This window comes from Coccomyxa subellipsoidea, assembly GCF_000258705.1.
Source record: "Coccomyxa subellipsoidea C-169, whole genome shotgun sequence".
Taxonomy (NCBI): Eukaryota; Viridiplantae; Chlorophyta; class Trebouxiophyceae; family Coccomyxaceae; genus Coccomyxa; species Coccomyxa subellipsoidea.
The window spans coordinates 843,143-858,466 of record NW_005178040.1 but is presented as its reverse complement, the minus strand read 5'-3'; the positions used below and the strand labels follow the sequence as shown (position 1 = coordinate 858,466).

At 50.7% G+C, this 15,324-nt stretch overlaps 5 protein-coding genes across 5 annotated transcripts; 1 reads left to right on the top strand and 4 right to left on the bottom strand.

Moving 5' to 3' along the window:
• Positions 1 to 1,805: 1,805 nt before the first annotated feature.
• Positions 1,806 to 2,371, bottom strand: COCSUDRAFT_60804 (hypothetical protein; the record flags this gene model as incomplete). Its single annotated transcript, XM_005650278.1, has 2 exons — positions 1,806 to 2,003; positions 2,282 to 2,371. 2 exons carry the CDS (start codon positions 2,369 to 2,371, stop codon positions 1,806 to 1,808), a joined length of 288 nt encoding a protein of 95 aa, XP_005650335.1.
• Positions 2,372 to 3,124: 753 nt separating this feature from the next.
• COCSUDRAFT_13056 (histone H3 methyltransferase complex and RNA cleavage factor II complex, subunit SWD2) lies at positions 3,125 to 5,189 on the top strand (the record flags this gene model as incomplete). The annotated part of the gene is made up of 7 exons (XM_005650277.1): positions 3,125 to 3,178; positions 3,291 to 3,488; positions 3,573 to 3,716; positions 3,878 to 3,970; positions 4,145 to 4,243; positions 4,514 to 4,714; positions 4,998 to 5,189. 7 exons carry the CDS (start codon positions 3,125 to 3,127, stop codon positions 5,187 to 5,189), a joined length of 981 nt encoding a protein of 326 aa, XP_005650334.1.
• Positions 5,190 to 5,494: 305 nt separating this feature from the next.
• Positions 5,495 to 7,975, bottom strand: COCSUDRAFT_52575 (hypothetical protein). The gene is made up of 5 exons (XM_005650276.1): positions 7,862 to 7,975; positions 7,270 to 7,463; positions 7,041 to 7,097; positions 6,554 to 6,671; positions 5,495 to 6,347 (listed from the first exon to the last, which is right to left on the bottom strand). The coding sequence occupies exons 2-5, from the start codon at positions 7,427 to 7,429 to the stop codon at positions 6,164 to 6,166; spliced, it is 519 nt and encodes a 172-aa protein (XP_005650333.1). The 5' UTR covers positions 7,430 to 7,463; positions 7,862 to 7,975; the 3' UTR covers positions 5,495 to 6,163.
• Positions 7,976 to 8,669: 694 nt separating this feature from the next.
• On the bottom strand, positions 8,670 to 11,004 carry COCSUDRAFT_35398 (putative replication factor C 37 kDa subunit; the record flags this gene model as incomplete). Its single annotated transcript, XM_005650275.1, has 8 exons — positions 8,670 to 8,855; positions 9,197 to 9,343; positions 9,505 to 9,611; positions 9,875 to 10,052; positions 10,320 to 10,497; positions 10,611 to 10,690; positions 10,772 to 10,850; positions 10,970 to 11,004. 8 exons carry the CDS (start codon positions 11,002 to 11,004, stop codon positions 8,670 to 8,672), a joined length of 990 nt encoding a protein of 329 aa, XP_005650332.1.
• Positions 11,005 to 11,558: 554 nt separating this feature from the next.
• On the bottom strand, positions 11,559 to 12,521 carry COCSUDRAFT_32378 (hypothetical protein). Its single transcript, XM_005650274.1, has one exon. The coding sequence runs from the start codon at positions 12,413 to 12,415 to the stop codon at positions 12,053 to 12,055; it is 363 nt and encodes a 120-aa protein (XP_005650331.1). The 5' UTR covers positions 12,416 to 12,521; the 3' UTR covers positions 11,559 to 12,052.
• Between the last annotated feature and the right edge of the window lie 2,803 nt (positions 12,522 to 15,324).

The following is a 15,324-nucleotide window of genomic DNA, read 5'->3' as shown; positions in this document are numbered from 1 at the left end:
GGATACTTATGCAACAGGTATTCGGATTAGGGCAACCGGGGTATTGGGCCAATAACCAAGCAAGAAGGACATGTAACCTTGAGTGATCTGTAATGAGTGCTCTTTCATATCAGGATGCCTGATGTTTAGGAAGTGAGGATCAATTCCACTATGTAGTAATCCAATGTACAGTGCATGCAGTTCTTTGTTTTGTCCTGATGCAAGCCAGGTACATAGGACTGGGTCACTTCAGCCAAAATATGCTTTCTTGCATCGACTAGGCTAGGAGAGTGCTTGCAACTGCCTACCTTTAGATTTCATACAGGGCTGCATGGAAGTCATGCACTTTTCTTTTGGTCATGTCATGCAGGGAATTCTTCTTTCAATGCTGGAAAACTTGAATGAAAGGAATAGCATCATGCCAGGCAGCACCCTTACACAGGTGTACGCATAATTATGTAATGAAAATGAAACTAAATCTTAGTCACTGAACAATGGCAAGCGTACGCATGATCTCTTATGCGCGTCAGAATCCCTTGTTACCCTAAAATCAAAACCCGTTTTCAACCGCTTGTGCAGCAGACAATAATAATCACACTCCCAAGACCACACCAAAGCCAGCAAGCGCTCAAATGTTAAGACTGGACAAAAATCAATCCTGCCAGAGCCAGTCACCCGGTTTGATTAATCGAGACAGCAAAGCTTCACTACACTGATATTTCTTTCAGCAAACAGTACTCGATCGCAACCATTCAATAAAATGACTGAGGCATGCAGGACAGATTGGCACTACGCATCATCTGCATCTACCAGAGTTCTTGCCCTTGTATTTCAGGGCACCTGTGGAGCTGATTAAGAATACTCGCCACATAACTTTGTCATATAAGCTGCGCATGGGCTTACTTCATAACATTCGATATCTTCATGCTGCCAGCCCTTCTGGCCTGCAGATGTGCAACCAAACCCAACAAACCTCATTACACACTGTGTACCTTGACAGGGTAAATACACACTAATACTGTGCAGCACCCGCATGGACAATTTTACTGCTGCAAAGCTAGTTTCGTCACAAACTGGGCCACAAATTCCTGGTCAAACAGGCATGAATAGCATCTCGCTCAGGTTTTGCCTTGATTACCCCCAGCAGGGGAGTTCCCAATACCCTTTGCTAAGGAGAGGTGTTCAGAGTATGACTCTGACTCTAAACACCTGCAGAGGCGCACTTCTGAAGCCAGGAGCTGTGACACAATTGAGCACAGACTCTGGCAAGAGGTCATCTCCTTTCATGCGCACAGGAACCTCAGGGAGTCTCAGAAGGCAACTCAATGCCTGTTTTCATGTCTCTCTTCTGTACATAACCCCAACGTAGAACAGTGAAGTTTCAATGCTGCCCAGGCACACGCTGCAAGCAGTGTGCGCCCAGGGACTTGACCGCGAACGTCAAAAGGGTGCTCAGAGTTCTGGGACGGAGACTGCAGCAAGTATGCATCTCACCAAAGTCCCAATCACAAGGATCAGCCAGAAATAGTCACGCAGCAGCACGAATAAAGAATCTTTGGCAAAAAAATTGAAAAACAGAGAGCAGTACTTGGTAATATGTGGCAGGCTTTCGCTGTGTGTCTGATAACATTCTTCTGATAATTGCCTCACCACGGCAGCGTCATGACAGCAGACTTCGCCGGGTGCAATTGCGCGGGTCAACTGGTCACACCACTGCGCCTGAAAGATCAGCACAATTCAATGAAGCTCAATGCTCCATCTGAGTTTTAATCTTGACAACGGTTCCTAAGTGGCAATTGGCGGGCCATGGTGGTGGGGAAGCTTCGTCAAGTCTGCCTGACACGCTTGAGGATTGGACGGGGCTGAGCAGGGGTGGGGGAGGGTGGGGCCATCGGTTGATCTGGAATCACGGTTGGCTCCGCATCGATGAGGTCAGGGGCGGGATCAAGAAGCTCGGCTGCCCAGCTGTTCAGTCTGCGTACATCCTCCACCTCTGCTTTCAGATGCTTGTTCTCCTGCAGCAGCTGCACAGCCGCAACGCAAGTGAGCGGGTGAAGATATGATGTGCCAAGCTTTAAACGTTTCCAGATTTGCCAAGGCTGAGATTTGGTAGCCCTACTTGACACCTAAGACTTGCAGCTCACCTCACAGGCATTGCCTCACGTAAAGTCCCTTGACCGGCTCAAGACTGAGCTTTAAAGCGTCGAAGTGCCACTGTGGGAGACAGGATGGCATATTCACGAGATAAGAACCTGCCGCAACGACAGAGAAGATCATCCTTCACTTTGCATGCCCCACGTACTTGTTTCAAGGACGCGCGCAAGTCGGCCAAGGCGACGTCATCCTCCACGATCTCCCCACTTTCTGGTAGCGCATTTCCTGTTGCCGGCATCCGATCCTGGAAGCCTGGAAGAATGCGAAAAAACTTGCAACGTAAACGATTAGCGACCTTCTAATGCGTTCGGAATTGCCACATCCCCCAGAGATACACAACCCACGGCCTCGTGCAGGAGACTTGATTTGCAAGAGCAGTAATTTCACCAAATATAGTCATAGATCTGAGCACGGGACCAGCGTGTGCTTTTGGCGGGATCGCTCATGCTGGGCGTTCCTCCAGTAGAATATCAATTGCTGTCTGTTCCACTGATCCCGGGATCATCAATTTAGCACAATACCACAGTAACCACCGCTGAAGATTATTGATACAAGTTCTCGAGAGGAGCCTTGCCTGGATGGTTGTCGGCAACTGATGGAGTCCTGCGCTCAGACATGTTGGCGGTCCTGCCGAGCGTGTCGGTGTCTTCTCGGACAATTGTGCACGTCCGATATATAGGATAGACAATAGACGATGAGTGTGAGTCGAAGAGTTTGATCCCACACTTGGGTGACTGATCCTCCATAGACTTCCAGTCAGCAGGCACGTAATCCCTCGTGCTCGCACCTGCCTAGAAATGGAGAAGAGAGAGTCCTTGCGCCCATTCAGTGCTTGAAAACAGGAGCAAAGTTCCAGGGAAGAATACCAGCCGTGTTGCCTGGTTCCCAAGCACGCGTACCACACTCGATTCTTTTGTGAGCAAAGGATGCTGCAACAGTGGCTCAGTGTCTCCGATGCGATCCATGATCTGACCCTCTAAAGTCAGTGTTCATGCAGATCAATGATGATGTCATCAGGTTTTTTGGCGTCGGCCGCGTCTTCAAGGTGGGAGGGCCTTAGAATTTTGCTTCGTTAACCACAGCGTCTTTGATTCCAGGACAAGATGGAGCCACAGCCAACGATACCGATAAAGCTGTGCATTGTTTGTATGCCGTAGGACAACTCAGCGCGCATCAATTCCCTAGACTTTCACAGAAGTGAAGACCTCCTGGTCACTGCTGGCGAGGACGATTCCATTAGAACATACAACACCCAGTCGGGTACTTCGAGCAAAGTCCTTTTCAGCAAGAAATATGGAGTTTCCCATATTTGCTTCACGCATGACCCACAATCGGTCATCTACGCCTCCACCAAGGTGAGTTGTGACGTGTATCTCTGTGCTTGCTAGCATATTATTGCTGTGCTTGCATTCCATTGGATGGCCTGCCAAGCGTTTAAGTTTTGCTTGCAGGGCTCAGACCATAAGATACGGTATCAGACAATGCACGACAACAAGTACATCCGCTATTTCAGCGGCCACACAGAGAGGGTCACTGGGCTGTGCCTGTCCCCAAAGAATGACATGTTCCTGTCAGCATCGCTGGTGGGCACCCTCTGGCAAACCAGGCTGCTGGGACACTGCAAGTTTCTAGGGCTGCATGAGCCCTCCCGCTCTCAACACCTGCACCATGCGTACTGTTAGACTGACATGTCTCAACTCACTGGGATGCCCAAATGATGCCAGTATGGATGTGGTCCTGGCAGGATCGCAAGGTGAGGATATGGGATTTGAGGGTGAACAAGAGCGAGGGTGTGATGGACGCTCCTTCCCAGTCCTGTGTCGCCTTTGACCAGCAGGTGCAAATGCTCCAGTCTACCAGACACTGCACCAAGACTCTTTGCCCCCATGTGTCTTTGCAGAGCAGCCTTGCAGAGCACTTGCCTGGCATGGTGGGGAAACTCGACAAGCAGGGAGATGTGCGCAGCGCAGACTGGGCGGGTGGTGAAGATGTGACTGTTGTTTGGGTCCAGGGATTGGTGTTGTGCGTTGGGGGCGACCGGGGCCTCATGAGGCTGTACGACCCCAAAGGCTATGAGCACGGTCCGTTCAGCACGTTCACGGTAAGGCCAGTTCCTTCATATTTTCTGTTGTATTCTGCAGGAGTTGCAATGTCAAAGTGCAATCACCTTGAGTAGCATCACACAACACAGTCAATTACCAGATTAAATTCTGCTCATGCTTGACTCCCCACCACTCCCACCTCATTGTGGGAGATCTGTTCCTGCTGAGGTGCAGATGGGTGCAGGCATGGTCTGATTGAATGTAGAGGGGCAGAATAATGACCGAAGAATCTGGCCCGTGCATGTGTGGCGGCCGCGCAGATTCCCTCTGAGACCCAGTGCCTGGAGTCCATTTTGAGCATCAAGTTCAGCGCGGATGGGAAGCTGCTGGCGGCTGTGATGGATGGGCGCATCCATTTGTTAGATGCATTCAATGGGAACCTGCTGCAGACCTTCTACACTGGCTCTGCCAAGGGCGGCCCTGCCTTGGAGGCGACCTTCTCCCCAGACAGCAAATACCTGCTCTCAGGTGCGGGTGCTGTGAGACCTCATTGGCCTAGTCTCCAAAGTCTGAAGGCTGTGTGCCTGGCTTAACGTCCACGAATGTGTGGCAACAGCAGTGTGGCTGGTCTTACACGAAAGCAGGGTGCAAGAAAGTGTGAGTGTTGTGAGCAAGCGAGGATGTACGGTGTACACCTCTTCATTCGAGTAGATGCATGCAAGTGTGGGTGCTTCAGTGGCAAAGATATGAGCAGGAGTGGAAGTACAGGTATGATCAGAGGCATGACAAGGTGTGTGATGGTCTGACGGCACAGGATGCGAGGACAGGAGCATCGCGGCATGGAATGTGAAGACGATGCAGGAGGTGGCGCGGTGGGGCGGCCACACAGGGCTGCCGACAGCGCTCAAGTGGGCGCCCCGCCGAATGCTCGTGGCCTCCGCTGACACCAATCTGGCCATGTGGATCCCCAACATCCAGGAGATGGAAGCCAGGGGCGTCAAGTGGCTGCAGTGATCTAGTCTTCCTCAACCCATCTGAAGGCTTGTGCGTGGCGTGCCATGCGGGGCATTGCCTGGCTGGCACCGGTGCCGAAATGCCTAGGGGCTGTAAGAAGCGAGAAATTGCGCAAGAGCGGTGTGTGAGGACATGGCTTGGTTAATCTGCCATCCTGAGACATTTGACACCTCGGCTCTTGATGGTCAAGAATGCGTGTAGGATTGCCACCTCGTCGGGCACTCAGAATGTACGCTCAGGTCTGTTACTAGGATACTAATAATATTAAAGTAGCCAAGTTCCTCTGCTGTTTGTTGTTTTGAGGTGCCCTTTACCCTAGCAGATCGGAAAATTTACAACCAAGCCAATGGCTTCAAGCAATCGAGTGGTTCTGACGTTCAGGGCATTGCTCTCAAAGACTGAGCTCTCGGAAGGCTAGTTGTAGGGACACATTTGAGAGGAGGTGCTGGAAACTTGTACAAAAAGCCATATGGGCAGCATACTCTTAATATACGGAAATAATTTCCAGCACAAAGGCAAATCATCCCATGTTCTTGGGAACCAAATATGAACACCTACAATAAACCTTATGAGGAGATGTATTCCACACAGGTCAGGTTGAAACAGACATTTACTGCATCACCTGGCAAGCAATATAAACAGTGGAGACTCTGCTAAAAACATAAGAATTTTAGCATGAAATCTCAATCAACCTATCTAATATACCGGTGGTCAGCATTTGTCATCAAGAAAGTATGCACACATGACCACGGGACACATGACACCCCTCGAATAAATAGAAGGCACATACATCATGTGATTCGAAAATGCAAGTGTGCAGAACATCAGTACTTTTTACACTCCTGCAGCACAAACAAGCCATTGACCACCCTGAAAGCAGAGGTTCGCCTGGCCAACACACATGGCAGCCCCAGCAGCCCTCCATGAAGACAACAGTCTCAAGGGACTCCTCTCATTCCAATGTTCTCCCCTTGTCACATGAAGTCTCCGCCAGAAGTGTCAAAGTCGCCGCCACCCATGTCACCACCCATGCCGCCGTACGGATCGCCACCACCACCACCGCCCATGTCACCTCCACCACCCCCACCACCGCCCTCGTAACCAGAGTCCCCGTAATAATTGTTGGTTACGGAGTCAGTTCCGCCGCCGCCGCCGCCGCTGCAGCAGATGAATGTCATGAGCACATGCGCGTATTCACCAGTGGCACAACATACCGTTTTGGGAGTATTCTCAAGTAGCAGCCAACTTGAACAAGCACCAAAAGCTCGTAAGGCACTCAATATCTCATCCAACCAAAGTTGTGTGACAAGAGGCTCTCCAACTGAAAGACGCTCTCTGCAAGGGAAAGAATGAGTGGGCCTCACCCATGAGAGTCGCTAATCATGTCCCCAATGAGCATGCCTCCTAGGAGGCCGCCTCCCGCGCCCAGCATCATGCCTGTGCCGGCACCCATGCCTGGACGGCCCTGCTGCTGCCCATACACTGCAGCACACAGCGCACAGCAGTAATCCATTATTTGTCATTATTGTTCACGCTTTTCCTGCCAAAAGGCAAGGAACGTCCTGCAGACAGTCAAGGCTGCCACAATCCCATCCCTTGCTAGATTTGCCAGATTTGCCAGATCCAAGCGAGATTCAATCACCCGTGGACACAACATTTGCATTCAACATTTGCGCCCCAACACATTACCTTTTGTGCCGCAATAAAACAATAGGATAGAGCAGGATGCCGCAAGTGTGTGAGGTTGCGCTTGGAGTGACAACAGTGCTACAGGCGCAAGGGTAAGCACTGGCCAGCACGTAAGGAAGGAATGGGGTGTTAGTCTGATTTGGAACAAGCTGGCCAACTCACTTTGTTGCTGAGGGTAGCCTCCACCTCCATACCCCTGCTGCTGTGGATAGCCACCACCTGCAGATGAAGGCCTCAGTCAATACAACCACAGCAGCTTTCTCAGCACACTACCACAAAGCAACCAGGATCACATGTCAGAACTATGCTATGCAGAGCTTCCATCTTTCTGCCAGGAAGAGAGACTTTAAATTTATCTCAAGAACGAGGAGATCATAGGAACACTGCATACCTCCATAATTTGGCTGGTATTGATGAGGATACCCACCACCACCCTGTTGGGGATATCCTCCTCCTGGGTACCCTCCATATTGCTGCTGAGGGTAGCCTCCCTGCTGGGGATATCCGTACTTCCCCTGCTGGGTTGCGGGTGACCCTAAGCAGCCTCCCATCTATTGCTCGCTTGTGGTCCTAAGGGTTTACTGCCTACAGCATACATAGACCTGATCAGGTTGGAGACCGACGACAACATGCAAGAGCACAATTGTGCTTTACATGTCCGACGTCAAAAATCGCCACGAGCAGAGCCCAGAAGCTACCCAAGAAGCACCCTGACACTGCAAGTCCCTTCCTTCGAAACTGTGTGATTAACGTGCAATCGGCTATGAACAGGAAGTCTCTGTAAACCAACAACCAAGTTTGCCATTCAATACAAAGAATACTCGTACAAAGGAAGGACATCCAAAATATTCGAAAAGAGGGTTGTGTACAGGATGAGCAACTATAATGCTCTCCCGTAAATTTTGTCGCAATTTTCGTGTCACAGAATACATCATTTGCCATTAAATCTACGAAATACAAGGGCCGAGGCTCATGAGACTCACCTTCTGCGGACTTCCCTGTGCTGCCTCTTAAAATTTTCGCCTCTAGCGCTGCAAGTGACCAAGAACGGTGCGATATTGCAAAGTACTGCAATGTATGAGCGTCGTACAGGTCCTGAAATACCGACAGTACGATTTATGGGAAACTTTTGCAATTATGGAAGGTGACAAACCTGAAGGTGACTCGACTCCACGTGGCCTGCTTTTGGCCCTTCCTTGCAGCTTCCAGCCCCTCATCGAAGCTTCCTTCCTTCTGAATTCGAGTTAAGAATTTGAGCCTCGGATATCTAAAATGCATGTTGACCAACCATCCACCCAACCGGCCTGTCAATTGCCAAGCTGTACAGCGCACATGTATTTGTGCACCAGCAGCCGCTGTTGAGCGGCTCTAAAGCTGCACAACTTAAAGCCCCATTGGGGGCCGCCTGGCGGTCTGTACTTGCCAAGTGCCACTGGCCAGTGGCACCATAGGCTATGGCATGCTAGACGTGCATATCAGATGATGCGGCCCGCAGTGTTGGATTGCGTTCAGATGAATGCGTTTACACTGTGTGATACTCCATAGTAGCTACTAGGTAAATTACGTAGTACATCGTGTCAGACATCACATGATGTGTACGGTACACATGATGAGCCCATGCAATGGCCCAGTATCTGCATGTCAAATGGCCCACGTTGGGCCACTGAGTACATGATCACACTGTGGCTACGCTCCTGGAAACGGGTTAGTCCGGGTTAGTCGTGCAACCTCCAGATAATCAAGCGCTTAGCGTGGGGCATCCAAGACACTCATAGCTGGCATCACGACAGGTCAAGCCGCGCAGATGGCCTGCTGGGCGACAGAGGCCACGTGCAGGAGCTGCAGGAACTCGTCCGCCCCATCCACCAGGCACTTGTCCGCCTCTGCCAGCACTGTGCAGATCCGCGCTCTTTGTGGATCTTTCAGCGTCTGGTCCTTCAACAGACCCGCCTGGAACTCCAGCAGCAGCTGTTGTGCCTGCGCAGTCACCGACCTCTTACTGGCACAGCTTCAACTAGAGGCCACCATGCTGTCAGGGACAGCATGCATGTCGCATCCGTGTTCAGGCTTCAGGAAGTCTGAAACAAGAAGTCCAAGGAGTGGTGAAGAAGTCCTCTTCACCAGCTGGATTGAACTCTTAAGAAGTCTTCATCAAGAAGTCAAGCAGCAACAATGCCACCCCTATTCTAGGGCTGCACTGGAATCATCGGCCCTTTGTGCAACTTCAGGTCCGTATGTCCAGAGAAAATATATGTGAAGGGCACATTCACATCTGCCGCTGCGGTAAAAAGCAGACAGGATAGGAAGCAGGCGCGCACCCCCCAGCCGTCGGCAATGGCGTCGGTGATGGCTGCTTGCACGCTGGACACCGTCCTGGTCCTGCATGCCTGCAGCAGCGACTGCGTCACAGACTCCGGCACCGCACCCGACACGTCCAGCAGAGTCTGCGGCTCCACCTGCAACCCCTGACGAGCAGAACACCACCCACTCTCAGCACATAAAACACAGTCAAATGGCCATATCTCGAAGAAATTACACAGTTTGGGGCATGCTCAGCTGCCAGGAGTTTCTGCTGATGCTTGGAGGCTCTGCAGGCAGCAGAAGTGCAGGGGGAGGTGGAAGAGACCTTCAGGCGCACGGCTGACTGCAGGGTGGTGATGGCCTTCCGCAGGTCGCCGCCTGACACCTTCCCCAGCGTCTCCATGGCTCCCTCCTGCAGCTGCACTCCCTCCTCTGCACAGACACACCTCTTTTGATGTTGCCACCAGTGCAATACATAATGTCCACAGTCTCACAGCCATCCAACACCTGGCTATCTGTGCATGGATTCTTGCATGAATTCTTGCCACTGGCACTATGTCCTGAGCAGGCTTTCTTTCCTTTTGTAAATAAAATTCGATTATGCAAAATTAGGGTCTACAGACCAAATTTGCAAAGTTGATCTAATTTTGTCAGCAAAGACACAGTACATAACCAGCAATGGCACCGAGCCGCACCATTGCAGATGTGGGAGATGCGCGCGGACATGATGCCACCGTGCAGCGGCCGAAACCGGAACTTGGCGCATCGGGACGCGAGCGGCTCAATGATGCGCGAGACGTAGTTACAGATGAAGATGAAGCGCGTCACCTTGCTGTGCGCCTCCATCGTCCGCCTCAGCGCGTTTTGAGCATCCTGCGCACTGCCCACAATTTCCTCACATACATGCACAGAGAACTACAGTATGTGATTAAGGACAGATTTCCATGCATCTGAGATCTTCTTTGAGCGCTCGCAGGTGCAGGCCAGCCATGCATGGCCTTAGTCCTCCATGACTGTTGGGTCTGGCACTGCAGGAAACATCAGAAAGTAGCAAACAGGAGCTCAGTGGCACGATAGGCACAGGCAATCAAGGAGACATAGAGATGAGGGGTGCTGGCAGGAGGAAAGAGGGGCTCGTGCCTGTGTCATGGCATCAGCCTCGTCCAGGATGAGCAGTTTGAAGGGTGGGCAGGGGTAGCCAGGGACAGGCTGCCCCACCGACGTTGCTGCAAATGATTTGATCTTCTCCCGCACCACATTGATGCCTCGCTCGTCACTGGCATTCAGCTCCTTCACCCTTGCCTTGGCTAATTCTGGCCTGGTCGACATTACAACTTCAACATCAATTCTGGAACATTGAGATGGTTTGGGTGACTGATACATACAAGAGATACCTTGGGTACAACAGGAGTTGTCCAAAGGAGATCATACCCATAGAGTTGCCTGGCCATAGCCAGAGCTGTGGAAGTTTTGCCAGTCCCTGGCGGCCCATAGAAAAGCAGGTGGGGCAACTGCACCAGTAAAGGAAGGTCTTGATGGTATCAGAATCCTTGGATCAAACTAATATCGTATGTGGAAAGCGTGAGACTCACATTTGCTGATTCAAGCGCCTTTTGAAGAGTATGTACTACTTCTTCTTGATGTGCCACCTCATTCACGCTTTTTGGTCGACTGCAATCAAACATCCTGATAGTGAGTTTCTTTACAGAATTTTATACATTAGATCGCACCACTCAATAAAACTTTATCATTGCAGGATTCAAACAACGAGAAAGGACGGCAAAACTTACTATTTATCCACCCACGGTTGAGCTAAATGCGCCATTATTTTCTGACCGCTACAAAGCTCGCAGAAGGTCACACCGGGATGCAAATTCCGGTAAAACAACCACGCTGATTATATTTCGCCACAATCACCGCACTTATATTTATCACGAGCGAAACATGCACAATGAGTTGTGCTGCCTCTTGAAAACTTATAGAATGCTCTGCCAGATGTCTGTGCAGATGTCCAAGCAATAACTGCCCATTCAACGTGGAGAGTATTCAAAGAGCGATAGAGGATTATTTTGATAATCTGGAATCGTGATTCTGTGTCACCAACTCTGCCAAGAAATCGAAATGGCTTTCAGGTATGGGCAGCCCGCTCCCACTTTGGGCAGCCCAAAGGGTCTTGGGATGCCTTGGTGCCAGAGGCAGTCTTCCGACGAGCTGCAGAGCCACGCGTGAACAGCTGAACATCTTTGTGATCCGGTGGGGCCTGGGTCCTTCGGGATCCGGCTCCTCGACAATCATGGCAACATATATAATGGCTGGGCAAGGTGCTTCGATAGAGGCGGCCCTTTACAGTTAACGGCATCACCATAAACCACTGATCAACTGGGTCGGGCTTCAGCAGCCAGGCAACATCACAGGTTTCAATGAAAAGGATGTAATTTAACGACATAATCGCCGGGCACAAAGCGACGCTTCAACAGAGGCGGCCCTGACAGCAACAATGTGGGTATACAAAAGAGGAGCAGACAGAGGCCAGGCGATAGCGGCTGGAAAGCATAACAATAAATTGATCTTAATGACGCAGTAGTAAAAATATCTAGGACGGCCAAGCTTTGGTTGGGGCGGAAGAGGCAACAGCCGCCAGCCGCCATTACCAGTAAAAGAAGGATGCGACGGCTATTTGCATCATTGTCTGACGCGAAGAATCGACCGCAATAATAGAAATGGCCATGAGACCTTTTACAGAACAAGCAGATTTTGCAGTGTTGCGTTCTTGTGTGTGCCCTGCCAAACCCAGGCAGGATGTTCTGGGTCCTGGTCCAAACCTAGGACAAAGCGCGTACAAGCTGTATTGGGGCTTTTGAGGAGATCTCAGTCTAACCTCCTGCAGTTTTCACCTGATTGCAGCTCCTTGAACACCTGCCAGTCCAGGTGTGCCTTTGCAAACCACTCAGCTGTGGTGGTAGTAGCTTAGCAATACAGGTGGCGGCAAGCATTGTGGGGCATTGGGTACCCCCCTTGCTTGTTTCACCGAGAAGCGCTGTTATTGCAAGGATCTGGGCAGTCTTTACAATGACAGCAAATGGCTGGACCCACCCGCAGCACGCACAATCTGTTTGGCCTGTGATTTGCGTCCATGTCCTGCCCTTGACTTGTCGCTGATTTGGACCGACATACATCCACAAGCAGCCTTGCAGTCCTTTTTGGCAGTTGATACTTGTCTGCGTGCTGGGATGCATATTTTCGAGTATTCATGACGTGTGTGCCACTGATGGTTTGAGATATGTGGGACGCTTAATCAGCCCTGTGTGGCTGGAAAAAGTGTAATCTCTCTCTCTCTCTCTCTCTTCCTGAAGGGCATTCATCTTGAATTGCCTCCTTAATGAGCCACATCTGGAAATAAGGGCTGCAATTGAGATGCGATCATGCATGGCGCCAAGATCGTGACTGACGTCAGTCGACTGGCCCAGTCCGGGTGCCAGCCGATGCGGCAGCTGCAGTGACTTCACTTTACAAAAGATTTTGATAGCTGCTATCACACGACGTTGCCAGCAGAGTCTGAGGAATCTGAAATACATGTGGGTCATTCATCGCCGCATACAACCGGTGCACCTGTCATGATGTTCATGATGCAAATGATGATCAGAGCACGTGCTGTCACAGTAAACGGTTTATCCACAAGGTGCAACTGTAGAAGATCTCATGCATCAGCACTGGCAGTCACAACGCACCATAGAATCAACTTGTGCCAGCAATGGATATAAATCCCATTATCTGCAGTATTAGCACACACCATGATCTGCTGCGGTTGTGGTCCTGCAACGGCCCACAGGGCACTTTGCTCTGGAGCTCTCTTGACCTCAGAGAGCCTATTTATATTGGTACAGACATCACATGTTGCACAAATTCTACAGAGAGCAATGGACCTCTCAATTCCCATCAACAAATAGTAATTGATTTTGCCAAAGTCCATGGGACTACCCTAGACTACAGTGACTGTGTGCGAGATGTCTTTTGGTCAACCTATGCATAGGTATCAGTGCCGTCCCAAGAGAACTTCCGGTCAGGCTTACCAATCTCCGTCTAAGTCCTATTTCCTGATCAAGTGATCATCGGACTGAATTGCTTGCCATTGGTTGCGCCTCAGCACCATTTTTTCAGAGCTGCTGCTGATTCTTTGGGAGTCATGGCAATGACCCCAAGACTTTCCAGGTCCTCTGCCAGCAGATCATCCCCAAGAGCCTGAAAGAGGTACCAGAGCCATCAACTATCACAGCCACATGTTTCATTTCAGTTGAAGTCATCGCGTGGGAATTTGTGTGGACCAGGTGAGACTGTAGCAGTCCGGGGGAGTCTAGTACTTGCCTGCAGTACCAGCTTCTCTCTTTTCTTGGCAGTCTTGCCTTCAAATGCTCCAGACACAACTGTCAGCCTTATCGATCCATCAACGCTCTCACATGTACACCTGCCGAATGATACAACTTTCACCTCCTTGCTGGTAAGCATTAAACTAATTACACGGCGGTGTAAATTTTATGTAATCCATAGCAGAGAGTCATGGCATTCCAGGAGATGCTTGCGCACTTTTGAGGCTTGAGAGACTCCTTAAAGGACTGTGTCTCAGTTGCAGTAGTTAGTCTGTCCCTGCTCTGCGCTGCGCATGCTTGCCACTGCAAGAGAGCATGGAGGCCAGGTCAAGAAGGCCCAACAACGCACTGATAGTGACTGCTGATCAGAAATGTCGATCTATACCTGCCTTGTTGGCATAGAAGCAAGGTTGCGACAACAAGTTGCGTGCAATCTAAACAAGGTGCTGATTCTAGGCGGGGAAATGAGGCCAATCTTCGTCTTTGCATTGTACAGATGCATTAGACCGGCATAAGTTTTTCCGAATTTGTCGCTTGATGGCCAATCGCTTGCGAATCAACGGCAGATCGATGCCTGAAGTGGGTTCACCAATGACCTCTATATTCTCTTGTTGGACAAAGTATACTGGTGGATCATATTGATACACAGATAAGGGCGCCCTGATACTATGTTAATGACACAAAGGACGTTGGATCACCGTCCGAAAGCCTCACTGATGTTGCTGATGCTGGCTTACTACAGATCTTTGCGACGGCGTTGCCGGGCCCACACTCAGCTGTGCGTCTTGATTGATCGATCCCGGGAGGTCAAAACGCACGTTGCACTGCGGTGAAAAGTGCTACCTAATCTTCCAAAGTGCTGCTGTCGGCGTTCGTGCGGACCGAGACACAGAAAGCAGACCACCCGCACTCGATTGACAAGATTGATCAGGGAGCATTAGGGTGCCATTGCTCTCCCCTAGATCGTGTCTGGGATGCCATTGGCACGATCATGAGCAAGCCGTCTAAATCTACGTGTCAACGAGCGCTTGCAGGGCCTAACAGGCGAAGGTAAGGCTTGTTCGAGAGCTCTCAGCGCTTTGCCGCCCAGCACAGAGTTAGTTTCTTGGCTCCCCAACGAGCAATCACTCAACCGCTGTGGCCCCTGTGTCATGCGAAAGTAGGTAATGGTGTACTTACCTCCACAGTTTGTAGTCAGATTGCTCAGTACGGCTCTGCGTCTTGCCGGGTGTCCTTGTCCTGTTTGGAACGCGAGCTCGAGGTTCGGTGTGCAGCCGACCTTCAGTCTGGCCACAGCTATACTGATCAGGCCATTTGCTGGCGTGCCCAGACCATGTTTGGTGATCGACATCTCCCACGCTCCTGTTGTGATGGCGATTTGGCGGAGTTCAGGTGGAGAGTGTGTTCAGACTCCTAAGACCTTGCTTGACGCTGATACGCCTAACCAAGGGCGGCCAGAAGTTCCGGCGCTTCGTATTGGCCCTTGCCTAGAGGTTTGTTGACATCCGGTAAAGGCTCAGACTTGAAGGAGAAAGTATTATTAGTGCTCCTGAATGCTAAGCAAGAATCGCCATCAAGAAGGCGGGAGGTCAAGAAAGGGAGGGCAGCAAGGGTGTTGCTGTGCTGTTCGATTTGAGGTAGCTAGTTCAATGTTCATCAGCTCATCACATGCAGGATCAGAACCGGGGAAGGGTCCGTAGAGGGTGCATGTCGGTGACTTCAAGGATCAAGCCGTTTAACATGGCCTTTTTGACTGGACAAAGGAGCCGTCTTCTTGACTA